General features: G+C 34.9%; 1 protein-coding gene across 1 annotated transcript in view; it reads right to left on the bottom strand.

Annotated features, from left to right (window-relative positions):
• LOC116895877 overlaps positions 1-20,954 on the bottom strand; it is a 52,975-nt gene that overhangs the window by 16,316 nt on the left and 15,705 nt on the right. Inside the window, exons 12-19 of the mRNA XM_032896974.1 lie at positions 20,189-20,347; positions 17,683-17,792; positions 15,837-16,023; positions 12,311-12,545; positions 6,789-6,925; positions 5,377-5,535; positions 2,873-2,982; positions 1,562-1,748 (exon numbers count right to left, since the gene is read on the bottom strand). Coding sequence (XP_032752865.1) covers positions 1,562-1,748; positions 2,873-2,982; positions 5,377-5,535; positions 6,789-6,925; positions 12,311-12,545; positions 15,837-16,023; positions 17,683-17,792; positions 20,189-20,347 — 1,284 coding nt within the window. The remainder of the gene's footprint in view (positions 1-1,561; positions 1,749-2,872; positions 2,983-5,376; positions 5,536-6,788; positions 6,926-12,310; positions 12,546-15,836; positions 16,024-17,682; positions 17,793-20,188; positions 20,348-20,954) is intronic.

Below are 20,954 nucleotides of genomic sequence, written 5' to 3'. Positions count from 1 at the left end.
CTAATTCCTGGAAACTAATAGTTAAAATAATCCATGCTTTGTTTCTTATTTTTTACCTGTTCATTGCCTTTTACACTGTTCAACATATAGGACTTTTATATTGATTCTCTGTAAATTTCTCAGTGTGCTACCAAGTAACCCTCATTTCATTTTTCAGTCCTTCAGTATATCCTTTGCTAAAGTCCCCCGTACTCAAATTTCAAAAACTAAAATTAAATAATGTTTTAAATTAAAAGTAAAAATCAAACTAAAATTTAAATGCGTTTTTAAAATAATTCATTGTTTGAGGTATTTATTGGCGCATAAGTTTTCATACATTATACCCTTTTGTCCAAACAGCTTTCCTTGAACTGTACATTGAAATAAGTCACTGGTCTGCTTCAAATCCTCTGGATTTTTCTACATCCTCAATACTGGAACTCCCCAGACATTCCTCTCCTTCTATATCATAGTATCTTTTTGTTTCTTTAATCATTGTGCTGCTTCAGCTTTGAATCTGCAGGATCACCTCTTTTTCAGCACTAGTTGCAGGATCTAGGTCCCCTTCACATATGTAGCAGATGTACAGCTTGATCTCAGGTACGTTATCTGACTATTGGTGTGGGTACTGGCACTGACTCTGTTGTCTAGCACTGGATTGCTTTCTTGTAGCTGGGATGCTTTGTCAGGCTTCAGAGGGAGGAGATGCACTTATTCATGTTGTGAGTTGATGTATGAGAGTGAGTTGGTGTGCATAGAAGATATATGCTACTGAGATATAGGACAATGGAGAAAGGAAGTCATTGTGAAGATGGAAAGTAGAGGAAGGGAATGCAATCAGAATATAGAGTAAATAATTAGTAGAAAATATTAATGTATCTGGGTTTATAATAAAACTAATAGCTTCATTAAACCTGAGGAATACAAAGCTGCACTTATAATAGGTTAGTTATAAAATAATGGAAAGTATACAAAATAACATACACCAATACTTCCCACACACGTATATATATATGTACATATATATATATATATATGTACATGTATATATATCATTTATGTGTACACATATATGCATATGTGTATATATGTACATAAATAATGTATATATATGAAATGTTCTTTCATATGACCAGCAATTCACTTTATGTGAATATTTAATAATATGATTGTCTCATCAATATGAAACACAACTAGTATATACTCCAAAAATAGGGCTAAACTGAAAAAAAAATCAAAACATAGGTAATTATGATTTTTTTAAACTTCACTTTAGTCTTCTTTGACTACCATTATACGTGAAACTTATTGTTGGCCACAATCAATATCTAAGAAATAATGAAAGAAAGAAAAAGAAAGAAATAAGAAAGAAAGAACAAAGAAAGAATGAAATTACCCACTTACTTTGAACTACATCTCCCTTCCCAAATCTTCCTTATATAGATCAATACTTATTCCACTCCACTCTAGAAGAATGTAGTCCTAGGTTTTCCTTTTACAGAAATAAGCTTTCCGAAGTGTTCCTAAATCTTGCTTCAAATGAGTATTTTGTTTCCAAAGGCAAAAAATCAGATCCCCTTACCTTTCTTGAGATATCCTGCAAAAACGGTGAGTTCCTTGTAGTCTCATCCCTTAGCAGATAAGGAGCTATGCGGAGAGCTAATCTGTCACTGTCTAAATTATTCATGGATGAGTCTTTTATTATTGCTAATACATAAATGAGATGGTATAGTAGTGTAAGGTTTTCTGGTGGGATCTTTACTAAAAGACTAAACAAAGAAAAATAATTTTATGTTAGACCATCTGAAATGAAATGTTAGTTACATAACACACTACAGAAGAAAAAGATATTTTGCAGATCAATTCATAGTATAATCAGAATTCAAAAGAAGAAAGAATATATAGCTAGAGTATTATTTTAATATTTTCTGAAATCACTTTTCTGTGTGAAATCACTGGAAAATATTTAAAAACTGAGTTTGAATATCTGTGTACTAGATGTATGACTGCTACCTACAGAAACAAGAGGAAGGTGTTAGGATCACTGGTATTAGAGTGAATGAAGATTGTTGCAAACCATGTGTATTCTGTGTATGAAAACATCCAGTGTTACTAAATGCCAAGCCATCTTTCCAGCCACCATGGAAACACACTTAATATCTAATGTACTATGAATCCCTGTAACACTCGTGTGACACTCTAGAAAATAAGGAGAAAAAATAACACTAGTGACAAGACACAATGCAGTTATGAAAGCTTCTGTACAGACAAGGCAGAGGTGCAGTGTAACTGGTTAGCAAGTGGAGCTCAAAGCTCCTGTTACAAACCATACCATTCTATGTAGAATCACACAGGAAAATGATTCCAAGAAGTCAAGGCTATCCCTGACCTAGGGAGTTATAGTTCCCTGGGAACTGTAAGTATAGCTATACTTCCCTGGGGAGTTATAGTTGAGAAAGAAGAATTCCGTAATAGTTTCATGTTCTAATCAATGACATATATTTAACATGTGAAATATTCACAAAATTATGGTAATAATACTAGGATACAAATAACTGACAGGCATTATACACACAGAGTTCTATTAATTTGCCTTACACAGGAACTAAATCAATACTCTAGATTGACCTTCACATATGTGATACATAAGCTGACTTCTAAACCATGACAATTATAAACAAGGACGACTCTGGGAGGGATTACAGACATGGTTCAACCCTCTAGTTTGTGAAAGGAACATGTTGAAAAACTGGCAATACAAGTCTGAACTAAGGTATCCTCTTATCCTGGGAGATCATTCCAGCTAATAATCCTGTAATCACAAGCCTATGTACCTTACAAAAGCACTGCTTCTATATTGGTGCAATTCCCCACATGCTTACTCTATCATTACCTTTGGATGGCAATAACTTTTTCAATCACAGTTCCTTCATCTAGGACGCTAAGCCATTTTTCATATAAATCAGATGTCAGCAAGCTTCCACCAATGCTTCTAATAAAGTTCTTTTTTAATGAAAATAAAAACAAAAAAGTAATGGTCAATGTAGATTGTTGAAAGTACTTGATAAACATTTTTGTTTAAGACTAGCAGTTAGGTCCAGTGATTCTCAACTTGTGTGTCATAATCCATGTGGGGGTTCACATATTATAAATACTCCATATTAGATATTATATCCATTTTTCAATATATTTCATATCATTAGAAAAATTTTAATTATAAAAAGAGCATCAAAATGGTGTGGCGGCTAAGAATCACCAAACCATGAGGAAATATATTAGTGTTACAGTATTAGGATGGCTTAGAATCATTGGTTGTGACTGTACTTCCATAGAAGTTTCCCAATCTGTCATCTGGACAGAATCTTGGTTCAAACATGGAACCTATGTGCAGCATCTTGTGTTTTCTTACCTAACACTAGAATCAAAAATCAGAGTCCTAGTTGCTGCAGCAATGGAATAAACCTAGTCTATGTTCATATTTGCTTTCCTGGCTTCTCGTCAACACCACTACTTGCAATCATAGATCTACACTCCACTTCCCCATTCCAAAGCTCTGTCTGCCTTGAATAGGTCCTGCTCCTATGTGGAACTTCCGATCAGGAGCCTATCATACCTGCCCTCTGAGAAGCTCCACCCAGCAGCTGACAGCAGTAGGATGGGAAGAGCCACATCCAATATTTGAATCTCATGGATCAATCATGGAGTTGTGTGAAAGGAATGCAGGAAGGAATGCATGCCATGACGGAGATAGGAACTCAGTACGAAGAGCTACAGAATCAACTAACCAGGAACGCTGGGAGCTATCAAAGGCTGAACTACCAACCAAAAACCCTACACGAGCTACAGCATGAACTATGGCAAATTTATAGCAAATGTAAAGCTTAGTCTCTATGTGGATTCCCCCAACATGTTGAAAAGAGAATATCAATAAGCTGTTGACTATGAAAACCCTTCCCCAACTGGCCTCAGGGAGAGAAGTTGTGCTAACCCTGAAGAGAGTTGATGTACCAGAAAGGGAAGATAACACAGGGGCCCCAACCTGCTTGGAGAAAGATAGAAACTCTGCGGGGGAGAAGTGGTGCGGGCAGAATACAAGATAGACAATGAACGAGTAAATTAATATAAAATATAATGATATGATAGCAACTATTAAATCAAAACAAAACAAAACTCCTCTCCTTGGAAATAGGAAACTATCAAACAGTGGCAGCATCAGAAGTTACCTCACCCTGATTGTATAATTGGTGATTCTGTACTTTTAGCTCTCACAGAGTAAAGCTGTAAAATACACATACACCTCTGCTAGTGGTCAAGTTTCTTATTTGTTTTCCATGTGAGAAGGTCACAGTTTCATATATTTTTCTTAAAATTTGGAAATATTCAACTACTTGAATTTAGTTGGAGACTTTAGCTCGTTTGAAGAACGGAAAGTAACTTTGTTCATGATATACCACAATGAGGTTTGTGTTGTACTAAGAAAAGAAAGTAATGAAAATGGAAGAATTCCAGGGATTTTGGACCTGTAAATTGCTTTGAATACACATTGCAACCTTCAGTCACTGATCCTAACTTTCTCCCCATGATGTGGTCCCAGGTTTCTGGCAATGAGAACTAGACACACTTGGCAAGTCCAAGGGCCAAGGAGGGATCATTAGGTACCTTTGCCTAATGTTATTAAGCATAGTTAATCCCAGAGCATTATCTTTTCTCTTTTTGTCTGTGCCTTAGCTCCACTATCTTCTGAGAGGCAAACTCAGATCATTGCCCAAACAAAAATTAAATAATGTTAATGGCTCTAGAGTCACTGCAACTCACTGGCAAGTTAAGACTGGTAGACAAGTTAAAAGTAGGTTAGGCTAACTCTTGACTATTTGACATGGAATCAGAATCGCAGTATCTGGCAAAAGTGAAAGTGCTGCTTTATTTTTGATTGAGAAGGAAAACAACTTCATGTATCTACTGGACATGGGTAATATCCAAATTCTATATCCTTTTGTGCATCAGTGATTGACTAGTTATTTTTAACTGTTATTATGTTAGGATATTTTTGGTATTACTTAAGACATGTATTTTGTTGAACACACTTTTACCGCTATTATTACTTGTTCAGCTATTACTTCAAAAGGAATGGTCAGTGTTGAAATCAGTGGGAACTTTTGCAATGCCACACTAAATCCCTTCTGACCTATAAGGAAGTTAACCTCCAAGAGGTGCTGTTCACCAGTGTCTTTGTGCTGAATCTTTGCGTTTGTCAGACTCTTACCTACCAGGACACATATCAAGATGTCATGTGTCCATAATTCCAGGAACCAGTCACCATCATGCAGTGTCAAGGACAGAAAGCACATATGCATCCTAGAGGGATGCTTAATGCTGTTGATGGCAAACCTTCCTTACCATTAAAACGGATGCTATAATTATCACACTTTCTTGATTCCAATTTATGTATTGTTCACTGTCAATCTTATTCCTCAAGGACCAGTGTGAATTTTCAGGTATAATCTTGAAAATGTCATCTGAGTCTTGCCCTTTTTCAGCAATTATGGACAACATATCCTGTGTAGGATAAGGATAAACTTGCATTATTAGAGATCAACACATCTGAAGCACAAATATGTCTTGTATTGTAAACCTGAGCAAAGGATAGTTGGATGCAGAGAGTTATAACAGAGAGGAATGAAGAGGACATTGAACTTTTTTCTGTTTTAGCTTCCAAATATCTTTTCTTCCCTAATCCTTTGTTTCCACAATTTGAAAATTCATGTTTTTTTTTTTCTTTTTGGACTTCTGTTCCACAAAACCTTTTTGTGAATGGTCCTCAATTGCTCTTTGTTTCCCTCTAAGATAACTTTCTCAGGTTTGCCATTCGAAGTCAATATTGGGATATTTCCATTACAGAGATCAAACAACTATTTTACTTCCTGTCAGTCCTGACCTCTATTATGAATCCTAACTTTTGTGTTTTTAATAAAGATTTTCTTCAGTACATTTCTGAGACTTTCATTTCCTTTTTGTCAGTTCTTATTTTCAACTATGTCTAAAGATACTGTCACATACACTAACCTAAGCATACTTTAATCGTTCTTCTATAATTTTATTCTATAAAAATGAATACCATTCAAGATTTACTTCATTTTCAATTAATTATATGATTACAAATATGTTTACCAGAAAATTGTGCTCTAGAATAATAAGAAATAAACAGTAATGTTCATGTTTCTTATCAGATAAATTTGATCACAAACAGCATAAATTACTAGTACAGGTATAGTGAGAAAATAGATGCTGGAAAGTAAAGATATGTTTCCAAAGAAGTTTAATACCTCATTGAAAATATATTAAGCCATATTAGGTGGCATTTAAATATAGTCCACTAGGTTCAAAGATGTTAATACATATCAAGTACAGTGTGTATATCTAATTCATTGATAATGTAAATAAAAATCTATAGATATTTTTAATTTAAAAGATTGAGTAATCTCAGAGGCTATATTATGGGAGACTCCAGAGAAATGTGGAGTCTTAAAGAAGCTGGAAGACGTTACATTTGGGCAATCAGTGGGACTTCCATAAACCCATTTCCTCCCACAAGCTGAAGGTTGTGGATCTTTGATACAATCTGTGCAAAACATGGGAAGACTATTTCCTTTTTTCTTACAAGTACATGATTCAAAATACTGTGGAACTTATTTCTATTTTAACATGATCTTACACTCATGGATAGGTTATCTAAACCTTCAACAGTTTGATTGAATAACTTTCTCAGAACAATGTTTTTGTTTGATGTAGAAACCCAAAATGATACTCACAAATATTAGACCAGACACCTTTTCGTCTTCAAAAATACTTCTAAGAGCTTTACCAAACAAGCATTTCTTTGTCGTTTGTGGTGGATTTATGGAAGGTCCTGGTGGGCTGGCATATACACTACTGCCTTGTTGTTTCTCTGAATCTAAGAAAGAAGGGAAATCATTGTTGTAACTGAACTCACTTAGCCCTAGCACACCGTTTTCATTGTATAGCCTCCAAATCAGAAAGAGATACCTGTTAACGTACTAGAAGCATAGACAACATCAAGTAGTCACATAATAATCAAAGACTAACAAAAAGGAGAAAAATAAAAACTATGAAGGAAAAATGCTAAGTCACACATAAAGCTGACCGCATTAGACTAACACCTGAATTTCAATGGATATTCTAACATTTAGGTGGACTGGATCAATGTTCAACATGTTGTCACAGAATACAGATACTAGCCTACACTTTATTACTGAGCAAAAGTATCATTCATAACAACAAAAGAGGAAAAACATTACATAGTTTAAATATCAGTAATCCATTTCTCTTCAGTGATCTTGGTCTACAAATGGGAAATAGCAGAGTGAAGATAAAGCATACACCCAAGAGGACAGAAATGATAAATAATTGTATAGTCATTCATCAAACAAGGGGAAAATATATGGCAACAACAAAATAACAAAGACCCCTAAATACTGCTAATTAATAACTCTAAGCATTAACCGTCTCCAAACAATAATATATAGACTATCAGTTTGGATAAGAAAACAGGTTCTATTTTTCTCCTGCACCCAAAAATTACACTTGTTTTAGATAAAATTGCATACACTTGTTCAGGAAAAAATTGCCTATATTTCTTTGTATAGTTTGAGGTCCCATTTAGTTTTTTCATGTTCATTGGTGTTGTCCTTTTTCATTTAATGTTTTCAAAGTCATGTGATGAGGCTTTGTGGGTGTGGTGAAGGAACATAACAGAAGACTGGGAGGAAAGTGAGTAAAAAAAAATCAGTTCTATAATTTTTTACTCCTAATAAAGTAAAGAGTGTTACAATTTTACCAGTCTTTAAAGGGATGATGTTATAGGACAGTCTAGTTTTTACTATATAAATCTTACTGATTCATGAGCATGGGAAAATATTTTCATTTTGATATCACTTCAATTTGTAATATTTTGTAGGTTTTTTTTGAGTTGCTTCTTTTTTCTTCTTTCATTTTTTTTCTTTTTTGCATTTTTTTAAATCATAAAAGTCTGTTACTTAATGGTTAGAGTTTCCCCCAAGTAACATAATACTTTAAAATTTACTTTGTATGATGGCGTTCCATTGATTTCACTTTCAGCCAATTTGTGTCTTTTATAAAAAAGAGTACTCACTTTGTGTGATAATTTTGTATGTTGACAGTTTTTGAAATAGTTTACAAGAAATAAGAGTATTCATATGGAATATTTAGACTCACTTATGTTTACTATCACATTATCTTCAAAAGGAGATACTTTGTCTTCTGCCTTTCTAATGTGTGTCCCCTCCTCCTCATTCAATTTTAATATTTTCCCACTATATTACAAATGTAGTAGAAAACATGAGTCCATTGAGTATGACCAAATATGAGCACAGCAAGCCATTAGTTCCAAAATAGTTCATAAGTATCTAGATGATGGACAGCACAAACTGTAAGGAAGGTCTAGGTGATAGAATGATTATCAACATTGCATAATTAAGGCAGTCACTATTAAAGTTCTTAACGTAGTATAGAAAGCATTCTCTTTTTATTTGAAATTTCAACTTTAACATTGCACACTATAGTCAATAAAGGCTAATTTCAGATGTGGAAAGAAGAAAAATACGTAGCCAAAAATGAAAGTATTGTATATTTATATTTCATTTATTTTATATTATACTAGGAAGATGAATTTATCTTGTCAGAGAAGAGTGAAATTGTGTGACTTGGACAAGTCAAAGGACCTGTACAGAAAATTCTAAAGAGAAATAACAAGGCATAAAATGTTGTACTATGAAGATGTATAAATAATAAGTTTTTGTCTGAGAAAACAAATGAAAGACACAGAACTATGTTCAATTATGTGGTAATGAAAATACATTTAAGTCTAATCAAAGAACAGTTGTTTACAACTGACCTGTTAGTGTCACGTATCCCACCTATACTAATATCTTTCCATATTGGTTATTGTCATACTTTATTGAGGTTATAGATGGGTACAACTATCATTACTTCCCTAACATGTCAACCTGTCTACTATTTTATCTACCTTTGAAACTTGACTTAAATCTAAAATCTTCTAAGACATATCCAGCTACAATCAGTTGACTGCTGAGACATCCCCAAGAATTTTGGCAGCAGGCTCTCAAGCTCCCACCTTGACAGGAACCCAAGTGCTACCTAAGGCATCCATATTTTGTGGAAAGTCATATCAAATATTTTAACAATTGGAAGAATTAATTAATCCTCTCAACAGGATTGAAATCATGGGTGGTGCTAGAAATCTTGCCAGATTTATGGAGCTAGACTAGCCATAAACCTTAAACTTTATTACATTAATTTACTGTATCAGCCAGGTTCATTACAGCATTCTAAATATTAGTCTTATATCCACAAATAAGTGGAGCCACTGTTCTCCATCAGAGAACTTCTTCGTACATAAAATAATAACATTCTGCAAAACAAACCTGGACACAGTGAAGAGATAAGTGCACCGTGGAAAAGGCAGCATCAGTGAATACATGTACATTATCGCTAAATTCTATATGGCTCAGCGAACATTGTGGGAGAGGTGTTACAAAGACTGTAAGAGACAGCATACTGGAAAGTCTGTTTTGATGTTGCCTCTCACAAAAATAATGGCAAAACCACAATGATAGCAATAACAATGCAGATATTAAAGCTATGGTAAAGCTATGGTCAAATTTCATATAGGCAGCTAATGATGACTGACAGAATATTAAATTTAACAGCAATGATCTGGATATAGATTGCCTAATACACACACTACTTCTTGGAAGCCATATTAAGAAACACAAGAAAATGGATTCAAGTAGTATTCATACTTTCACAGATAAAAAATATATAAATAAACATGTAAAAAGATATTGACATGAGTTTGAAAGTGTACTGAATGTGATGGAATGAAATGCAAAAAGTCAGACTACAGTGCTATAATTCAATTTTCAATAAAATTTTAAAATAATAATAAAAGTTTTTGGATTTATACCTACAGTAGTTCAGAGGGAACAAGAACCAGTAATTATGGAAATTACCATTTACTTTAAGGTTTTCTCTAATATTTCCATATGTCAAATTTGCATTAGGGACACTTTTGAGATAGACAAACCATGTACAAAGACTATTTCATGTTAAGGTCTCAGGATATAAAGAGAGATAAAACAAGTACGCTGTATACTTCTGTGCATTTCTGAGTGCATGTAATACATGCAGCTTTGTGGGTTTTGTGCGTGTGTGTGTGTGTGTGTGTGTGTGTGTGTGTGTGTGTGGGTGGGTGGGGTGTTTAAAACACATGCAGATATTTAACTTTTGCAGTATATTTAGAGATTTCTCTTATTTACATTTGAGGAGAGCCTCTCAGTCTCTCTCTATTTCTCTCTCTCTCTCTCTCTCTCTCTCTCTCTCTCTCTCTCTCTCTCTCTCTCTCTGCCACAAGGTCTCTTTTTATCATTACTGAACAATATGTAAGGAATATCTGTCCAAAAAGCTTCTGTTCATTACTGTCTCCAACTGCCATCTGCTTTCAGATAGAAGTTTTGGTCTAGAGATGCTTATACGTCAATACCTAGTTTTGTTTGTTTCTTAAAGTAAGTTTTGATGACCCAAATTCATGTCACAAAGCCAGCATCTTAATAGCTTTAGACACTGGACTGTCATTTCAAGTCATTTTGTATAGTCTAAAAACCATGATCTACCTCTAATTTCATCATGTGTGATGATTAATTTTGATTGTTAATGGAATTTTATTGAGAACTTTGTATTGTATGGGAAATGAGGCAAAACTCTGAAGGATTATTCCTTGTCATTAGCTTCTGGCTATAATTTAGACACTGGGGTGGGAAAACTAGTACTGTAACTTGGCTGTAGAGGTAGAGACTGAAAAATGCCAATTTCCAAAGACTATGGAGAGCCATGAGCAAGGCACATTGGAGTGTAAGCAGGACCCATTTTAATAACATTTTTATAATAGCAAACAATGTGTATATACAGCATAAAATAAGTATAATGATTGAAAACTGTTTGTAACTAATACTGTATAATATAAAACTGAAGTAATAACTTGTAATAATTTCCTCAGCTATGATAAAGTGGGAGTAAGAAGGGAATACTAAAATAGAATGACTTTAGACATTCTTAAGTCATGCTCTACCACTTATGTGTGACAGTTATTCTGTTTCGTCATGCTAAATGAAACATATAATTTCATAGTTAGACAAACATTCTTAGATGATAGATTCACCTCACCTCAGATTAGAATAATATTTCAGTATATTTTCTTTTTAAATTAATGTATTTATTTATTTATTTTATTAGATATATTTCTTTACTTACAATTCAAATGGTATTACCTTTCCTGGTTTCCTGTCCATGAGCCCCCCATCTACTCCCCTCCCCGATTAGAATGTTTGGTTGATTCAGAACAATCGTGGATACAGAACAAAACCGCAGGTACTGGAAACTAATTGTTCCTATATTCCTGTGTCCAGAGGCACTGTGCAGTTTCCTCTTGGACCAGGGATGTGGGCAGAGGTCTGCAGAAGTGGCAGTCTGTCCTGAGGTCTCGGGATGTCTGCACTTCTGGGTGTTCAGCTCTCTTCCCCATGGAATTTGGGTCTTTGTATATTTTTTTAACATTGTGCAAAGAATTGGCTGAGTTAACAATGTATTTCAATATAATAGTTACTACCTGTTAATCAGGAGAGTTTTAACCTCTTTATCATTCTTCACATAGGTTTTGTAGCAGATCCTGTCCAATTTAATATTTATACTAATCTAAGCACTTGGCAAGATTGTCTCTCATAGGAAATTAAACAAATATTAGTAGTTTTTTTTACTAGGATAACAAAGTTTCTTGACATTGGTGCAGGGTTTAATGTTGCAGAATATTTAATGGACTTTTAAGTCAAATCATTATTTCTAAATGATCGTATTAAAAATAAAAATTTCATATGCAAAAACTCCTCTGTTACTTAAGGACCATGGGAAGAAAAAGGCAAATAAGCAGAAAATATCGTTGGATCCTCTAAATAGTTTGTCAAACATTCCTTTTTGTATCGAGATGTATATAAATATATGTTTATATGTGTATATATATGAACATTTAAGTATATATACATATTTGTCTGTCTATAGAAGCACATATTTAAGTATAATTTAATTAAAGTCCTGTTTAAAAGCTTTACCCATATTCAAATATTATTGTTTCTCAATGCTACTCTGATATTTACAAATTTATGAAAACATGGAATGATATCATCCTTCCATACATTTGATGACTAAATAAATTTTTTCATACCTGTAGAACCTCCCTTTTTCAGAGCAGCATGTGAAATATTTAATTTTTCATCATTCCAGGATTTCTCATTGTGTCCACCTATGGCTTCTTTCATAATAGGTGATTTGTCAGCAGACCTTATAGAATCTGTAGAGGATTTTAGTCCATCCACTATTTTGTCAGTTTTTTTAAAATACGTTTTATCATTTCCAAATATTAGCAGATAGTTGTCAATCATGATTTGTATAAGAGACGTCTGTAATACGACAAGGCAAAAACAAGAGATTCATTTCACATAGGTTACAAAATAGAAATTTAAAGTAAAATCCAAAAATATGAGAAAAATAACAGTTGCCACAAAGAGATAGGAACCCATGAAATATAGTGTCTGAAATGACAACTTTAAGGTCTTTAAATTTATCAAAAGTTGTTAAAATATGATATAGATTGCAAGGAATAGAAGAACCTTTCAGAAATGATATGCTGACAAAAACTGTGAATGAATCAAATTAATGACTGATGTTTGTTGACTTTGGGGGGGTGGTTTTGTGATGTTTTGTATGGGGTGTTATTCTACTTCCAGGCATGGCAATATCCTCTTTGTGACAAAATTTCTGCTGGTCTAAGTCCTTGTCCCTCCTGGTGCAAGTATGCCACTGCTTAGAATTTGGGTCACAAATTACAGGGCCCTATTTTCAAAGTACTTTTCCTGCTACATATTTGCTTCTGAAGAAGAGAGCTATCAGGACGTACTTCCCATTTTGTTGTCCTTCCTTTCTGCAGCCATGCTCCTCTGTGATGCCAGTAAAGGACTATACTCCCTCTGTATTTCTAAGTCCCAAATAAACACTTACTTCAATAAGTTTCTTTGGTCATATTGTTTTATTTTTTATTGTTTATTTAATTCATTACATTTCATACATTAGACTCCTTCCTATTTTCCCCTCCTCAAACTCTGTATCTCCTCCCCCTGCCTCCATGACTGTGCTCCCTCACTCATCCACCCACTCCTGCCTCAACACCCAAGCTTTTCCGTACCATGGGTCTTCAAGACTCCACAGGACTAAGGGGAGCCCCTCCCAGGGATGCCCAACAAGACAATCTTCTGCTACATATCCAGCTGGTGTCATGGGTTCCTCCATGTGCACTTTTAATTGGTGTTTTAGCTCCTGGTATTTTATCAAGGCAATACAAGGGAGACTGAGAGAAGAAGTTGAGGAGAAGAGAGAATCTTAATTGAGAAAATGCCTCCATCTGATTGACTTATTGTGTAAGGAAGTTTAAATTATATTGTCCTGATTAACCTTGGATTTCATGGGGCCCAGATTTCCAGGATGGTGCCACCCTTGAGCTCTTAGCCAGAAAAATAAAGATGTGATGTACAAGGCAGTAGGCAGAACTCCTTCTCAGCTTCTACTTCAGTTCTTGCCTCCAGGTTCCTACCCTGCTTCATTTTGGGCCCTGACATTTCCCAGTAGTTAACTGGTAACTGCAAGTCTATCCCAGAGTGTAACCTGTCTTGCATAATTTGTTTTCATCAGTGTTTCATCACAGCAATAATAGAAAATTATGACACTTCTTAAATTGAGTAACACTGATAAGTTACTTTTCTTCTGAGATGATGGCTTAGGTTAAGTCAACCCTACACATGCCATATGTTTCTTCCCAACATGCACCTAAGTTTATGTTTGAACTGTCCTGCACAGGATAGGAAAGAAATGATTCTTAGGAATATCACAGTCAAATGATTGCCTTATTTTATATGCAGATTGTACAGAATAGTTTTACTTCATTGTTTTCATACTAGACCATGCAAAGGAATATATTCGAAAAGAATTACCAATAAAGGAAGAATCATTGATAGCTATTAAGAGTGAAAATGTATTTATTACTTCATTTGGACCTAACATGCAATTTGATACAGGCTTGCATTTTAGGTTTCCAGTAGCTTGGTAATTAGAAAGTAACTTAAAAATGTATGATTTTAGTACAAGCCAAGTAGAGTCCTGGATGAGAAGCCTATTCAAGCTGTCCCTTAGACTATCCTCCTCCATCTTATGTAACATCACTATGTCTTCCTCCCTGTGGACCTAATCCCTGGAAACTACTAGTTAAAATATACCTTGCTTTCTTTCATTTTTTTACCTATATGGTCTTTTACCCTATTCAAAGTATATGTCCTTTATTGATTCTCTGTAAATTTCTCAATGTGCTTTCAAGTAACTCTCATTTCATTTTTCAGTCCTTCATTATATCCTTTGCTAAAGTCCCCCATACCCTAAATTCCAAAATTAAAAATTAAATAACGTTTTAAGTTAAAAGTAAAAATCAAACTAAAATTAAAAAGCATTTTTAAAAATGTAGTATGGGAGGTATTGGCACATAAGCTTTTGTTCAAACAGCTTTACTTGAAATGTACATTGAAATAAGTCACTGGTCTGGTTCAAGCCCTGTGGATTTTTCTACTTCCCCAATACTGGAACTTCCCAGACATGTCTCTCCCTTTATATCCTGGTATCTTGTTGTTTCCTTTAATAATTGTGATCCTTCAGGATTGAATCTGCAGAATCACCCCTTCATAAACTCCAGTTGCAGGATCTAGGTCCCCTACACATATGTAGCAGATGTACAGCTAGACCTCAGGTAGGTTGCCTAACTGTTGGTGTGGGCACTGGCTCTGACTCTGTTTTTTAGCATGGATTTTCTTCTTATAGCTGGGCTGCCATGCTTGGCTTTAGAGGGAGGAGATGCACTTATTCCCATTCTGAATTGAAGTATGAGAGTGAGTTGGTGTCCATAAAAGTTGTATCCTACTGAGATAAAGAAGAATGAAAGAAGGAAGGTGTTGTGAAGATGGGACTTGGAGGAAGGGAATGTAATCAAAATATTGAGTAAATAATTAGTGAAAAATATTACTTTATATGAGTTTACAATAAAATTACTAACTACATTAAACCTGAGAAACACAAAACTTTACCTAAAATAGGATAGTTCTAAAATAATGAGACATATACAACATATACATCAATTTTTCATATATATATATATACATATATATGTACACAAATATATATATGTACACTTAAATGTATAAATATATATTTATATAAAATGTGCTTTCATATGACCATCAATTCACTTAATATGAATATTTAATAATATAATAGTCTCACTAATATTCAACACAATTATTATATACTCTACAAATAGTGCTACAGTGGAAAAAAGCAATCAAAACCTAGGTAAATAGGATTTTTTTAAACTTCTCTATAGTTTTCTTTGACTACCATTATACGTGAAACCTAGTGTTGTCAACAATCAATATCTCAAAGGAAAGAAAGAACAAAAAAAATGATATTATTCACATATATAAAACTACGTTAACAATCTCTTTTCCCAAATCTTCCTGATATAGATCAAGACATATTCCATTCCACACAAGGAGAATGCAGTCCTAGGTTTTCCTTTTATAGAAGTGATCTTTCTGAATACTCTTGCTTCACACTGAGTATTTTGTTTCCAAAGGCAAAAAATCAGATCCCCTTACCTTTCTTGAGATATCCTGCAAAAACGGTGAGTTCCTTGTAGTCTCATCCCTTAGCAGATAAGGAGCTATGCGGAGAGCTAATTTGTCACTGTCTAAATTATTCATGGATGAGTCTTTTATTATTGCTAATACAGAAATGAGATGGTTTAGTAGTATAAGGTTTTCTGTTGGGATCTTTAATAAAAGGCTAAACAAAGAAAAAGAATTTTATGTTAGATCATCTGAAATGTCATGTTACTTACAAAACTAACTACAGAAAAAGAAGATAGATATTTTGTAGACCAACTCATAGTATAATCAGAATTCAAAAGAAAAAAAAGAACATATAGCTAGAGTACTAGATTTAAATATTTTCTGAAATCATTTTTCTGTATGAAATCATTGGAAAATATTTTAAAACTAAGTTTGGATATCTGTGTACTAGATGTAAGACTACTACATACAGAAACAAAAGGAAGGTGTTAGGATCAGTAGTAGGAGTGCAGGTCGACAGGAACTGGATGTAGATCTCTCCTGAGAGACACAGCCAGAATACAGCAAATACAAAGGCGAATGCCATCAGCATACCACTGAACTGAGAACTGTACCCCTGTTGAAGTAATCAGATTAAGAACTGGAAGAGCTTGAAAGGTCTTGAGACCTCATATGAACAACAATGCCACGCAACCAGATCTTCCAGGGACTAAGCCACTACCCAAAGACTATACATGGACTGACCCTGAGCTCCAACCTCATATGTAGGAATGAATAGACTAGTAAGAGCACAAGTGAAAGGGAAGCCCAACTTGGTCCTGCCAAAACTGAACCCCAGTGAACTTGATTGTTGGTGGTAGGGCGGTAATGGGGGGAGGATGGGGAGGGGAACACCCATACAAAATGGAAGGGGCAAGGGTTAGGGGGATGTTGGCCTGGAACCCGGGAAAGGGAATAATAATCGAAATGTAAATGAGAAATACTCAAGTTAATAAAGATAAAAAAAAAGAAACAATGAGAAAAAAAAGATAGAGTGAGTGAAGATTGTTGCAAACCATGTGTATTCTGTGTATGAAAACATCCAGTGTTACTAAATGCCAAACCATCTTTCCAGCCATCATGGAGACACACTTAATATCTAATGTATTATGAATCCATGTAACAGTCTTGTGACACTCTAGAAAATAAGGAGAAGAAATAACACTAGTGACAAGACACAATGCAGTTATAAAAGCTTCTGCGTCAGCCAAGGCAGAGGTGCAGTGTAACTGGTTAGCAAGTGGAGCTCAAAGCTCCTGTTACAAACCATATCATTCTATGGAGAAACACACAGGAAAATGATTCCAAGAAGTCAAGGCTATCCCTGACCTAGGGGAGTTATAGTTCCCTGGGAACTGTAAGTATAGCTATACTTCCCTGGGGAGTTATAGTTGAGAAAGAAGAATTCAATAATAACTTCACGTTCTAATCTATGACATATATTTAATATGTGAAATATTCACAAAATCGTGGTAATAATACTAAGATACAAATAACTGACAGGCATTATGCACACATAGTTTTATTAATTTGTCTCTTACAGGAACTAAACCAATAGTCTAAGTTGACCTGCACACAATGTGTTACATAGGCTGACTTCTAAACCATGACAGTTATAAATAAGGACGACTCTGGGAGGGATAACAGACATGGTTCAACCCTCTAGTTTGTGAAAGGAACATGTTGATAAAGTGGCAATGCAAGTCTGAGCTAAGGTATCCTCTTGGCCTGGGAGATCATTCCAGCTAATAATCCTGTAATCACAAGCCTATGTAACTTACAAAAGCACTGCTTCTATATTGGTGCAGTTCCCCACGTGCTTCTCTATCATTACCTTTGGATGGCAATAACTTTTTCAATCACAGTTCCTTCATCTAGGACGCTAAGCCATTTTTCATATAAATCAGATGTCAGCAAGCTTCCATCAATGCTTCTAATAAAGTCCTTTTTTAATGAAAATAAAACCAAAAAAGGTAAAGGTCAATGTACATTGTTGAAAGTACTTGATAAACATTTTTGTTTAAGACTAACAGTTAGGTCCAGTGATTCTCAACTTGTGTGTCATAATCTTTTGGGGGTTCACATATTATATATACTCCATATTAGATATTATATCCATTTTTCAATATAATTCATATCATAGAAAAATTTTAATTATGAAAAGAGCAGCAAAATGGTGTGGCGGCTAAGAATCACCAAACCATAAGGAAATATATTAGTGTTACAGTATTAGGATGGCTTAGAAACAGTGGTTGTGACTGGACTTCCATAAAATTTTCCCAAACTGTCATCTGGCCAGAATCTTGGCTCAAACATGGAACCTATATGAAGGATCTTGTGTTTTCTTACCGAAGACTAGAATAAAAACTCAGCGTCCTAGTTGCTGTAGCAATGAAATAAACATACTCTATGTTCAATTTGGCTCTCCTGGTTCTCATCATACCACTGCTTGCAATCATAGATGTAAACTCTACTTCAAAGCCCAAAGCTGTCTGCCTTGAAGAAAGTCAACTCCTTTGTGGAACAACGAGTCAGGGGCCTATCTAAACTGCCCTCTGAAAAGGTCCATCAAGATGCTTCTCTGAAATAGGACGTAAAGAGCCACTGCCAATCTGTGAATCTTATGGATCAATCATGGACTTGTGTGAAAGAAATGGAGGAAGGATTCCAAGCAATGAAGGAGATAGGAACTCCACACTAAGAGATAGGGAATCAAATGCCCGTGAACTCTGGGAGCTATCAAAGACTGAAATACCCACCAAAAACACTACAGGAACTGCAGCATGACCAACAGCTAATTTATAGCAAATGTAAAGCTTGGTCTCCTTGTGGATCCCTCAACAGGTGGAGGAGAAGCTATCCATAAGCTGATGACTGTGAAAACCCTTCCCCAACTGTCCACATGGGAGAAGTTGTGCTCACCCTGAAGAGAGTTGATGTACCAGGAAGGGAAGATAACACAGGGGCCCCAACCTGCTTGGAGAAAGATAGAAACTCTGCGGGGGAGAAGTGGTGCGGGGCAGAATACAAGATAGACAGTGAACGAGTAAATTAGTATAAAATATAATGAAATGATAGCAACTATTAAATCAAAACAAAACAAAACCAAAGTCCTCTTCTTGGAAATAGGAAACTATCAAACAATGGCAGCATCAGATGTTACCTCATCCTGATTGTATAACTGGTGATTCTGTACTTTTAGCTCTCACAGAGTAAAGCTGTAAAATACACATACACCTCTGCTAGTGGTCAAGTTTCTTATTTGTTTTCCATGTGAGAAGGTCACAGTTTCATATAATTTCTTAAAAATTGGAAATATTCAACTATTTGAATTTAATTGGAGACTTTAGCTCGTTTGAAGAATGGAAAGTAACTTTGTTCATGATATACCACAATGAGGTTTGTGTTGTACTAAGAAAAGAAAGTAATGAAAATGGAAGAATTCCAGGGATTTTGGACCTGTAAATTGCTTTGAATTCACATTGCAACCTTCAGTCACTGATCTTAACTTTCTCCCCATGATGTGGTCCCAGGTTTCTGGCAATGAGATCTAGAAACACTTTGCAAGTTCAAGGGCCAAGGATGGATCAATAGGTACCTTTGCCTAATGTTATTAAGCATAGTTAATCCCAGAGCATTATCTTTTCTCTTTTTGTCTGGGCCATAGCTCCACTATCTTCTGAGAGGCAAACTCAGATCATTGCCCAAACAAAAATAAAATAATGTTAATGGCTCTAGAGTCACTGCAACTCACTGGCAAGTTAAGACTGGTAGACAAGTTAAAAGTAGGTTAGGCTAACTCTTGACTATTTGACATGGAATTAGAATCGCAGTATCTGGCAAAAGTGAAAGTGCTTGTTTATTTTTTGATTGAGAGGCAAAACAACTTCGTGTATTTACTGGACATGGGGCAACTTCCAAATTCTCTATCCTTTTGTAGGTCAGTGGTGGAGTAACCATTTTTAACTGTTATTATGTTAGGATATTTTTGGTATTACTTAATACATGTATTTTGTAGAACACACTTTTACCACTATTATTACTTGTTCAGCTATTACTTCAAAAGGAATGGTCAGTGTTGAAATCAGTGGGAACTTTTGCAATGCCACACTAAATCCCTTCTGACCTATAAGGAAGTTAACCTCCAAGAGAAGCTGTTCACCAGTGTCTTTGTGCTGAATCATTGCGTTTGTCAGACTTTTACCTACCAGGACTCTTATCAAGATGTCATGTGTCCATAGTTCCAGGGACCACTCATCATCATGTAGTCTCAAGGACAGAGAGAATATTTGCATCTACGAAGAGAAACTTAATGTTGTTGACGCCAAAACCTTCCTTACCGTGAAAACGGAAGCTATAATTATCACACTTTCTTGATTCCAATTTATGTATTGTTTATTGTCAATCCTATTCCTCAAGGAATAGTGTGAATTTTCAGGTATAATTTTGAAAATGTCATCTGAGTCTTGCCCTTTTTCGGCAATTATGGACAGCATATCCTGTGTAGGATAAGGATAAGCTTGTATTATTAGAGATCCACACGACTGAAGCACAAAACTGTCTTTTATTGTGAATATGAGCAGAAGCAGTTTGGAAGCAGAGGTCAAACTGAGAGGAATGAAGAAGACATTGAACTTCTTTCTGTTTTAACTTCCAAATACATTATTTTCTGTAATCCATTTTTTCTCCAATTTGAAACATTATGGTTTTGTTTGTCCCCCAAAGCATTTTGGTGAATGGTCCTCTATTACTTTATGTTTCCTTCTATGAATAACTTTCTCATGCATGCTATTCTAAGTAACTATTGAGATATTTCCCTTTCAGAGATCAAATCACTATTTTACTTCCTACCTGTCATGAGTGTATTACGAATCATAAGTTTTGTATTTTTAAATAAGATTTTTTCACTATGCTTCAAAGACCTTTATTCTCCTTTTCTGTGACTTTTTAGTTTTAAATATGTCTAAAGATTCCATCATATTTAAGAACCCAACTATATCTCAATCCTTCTTCCTTAATTTTCCTCTGTGAAAATGATGACTATACTCTTTACTCCACATTTTCTCTATTTTAAATTGATTACATGTTTACAAATATGGTTACCAG

This window comes from Rattus rattus, chromosome 3, assembly GCF_011064425.1.
Source record: "Rattus rattus isolate New Zealand chromosome 3, Rrattus_CSIRO_v1, whole genome shotgun sequence".
Classification (NCBI taxonomy): Eukaryota; Metazoa; Chordata; class Mammalia; order Rodentia; family Muridae; genus Rattus; species Rattus rattus.
This window is presented reverse-complemented; position numbering and strand designations above follow the sequence as displayed.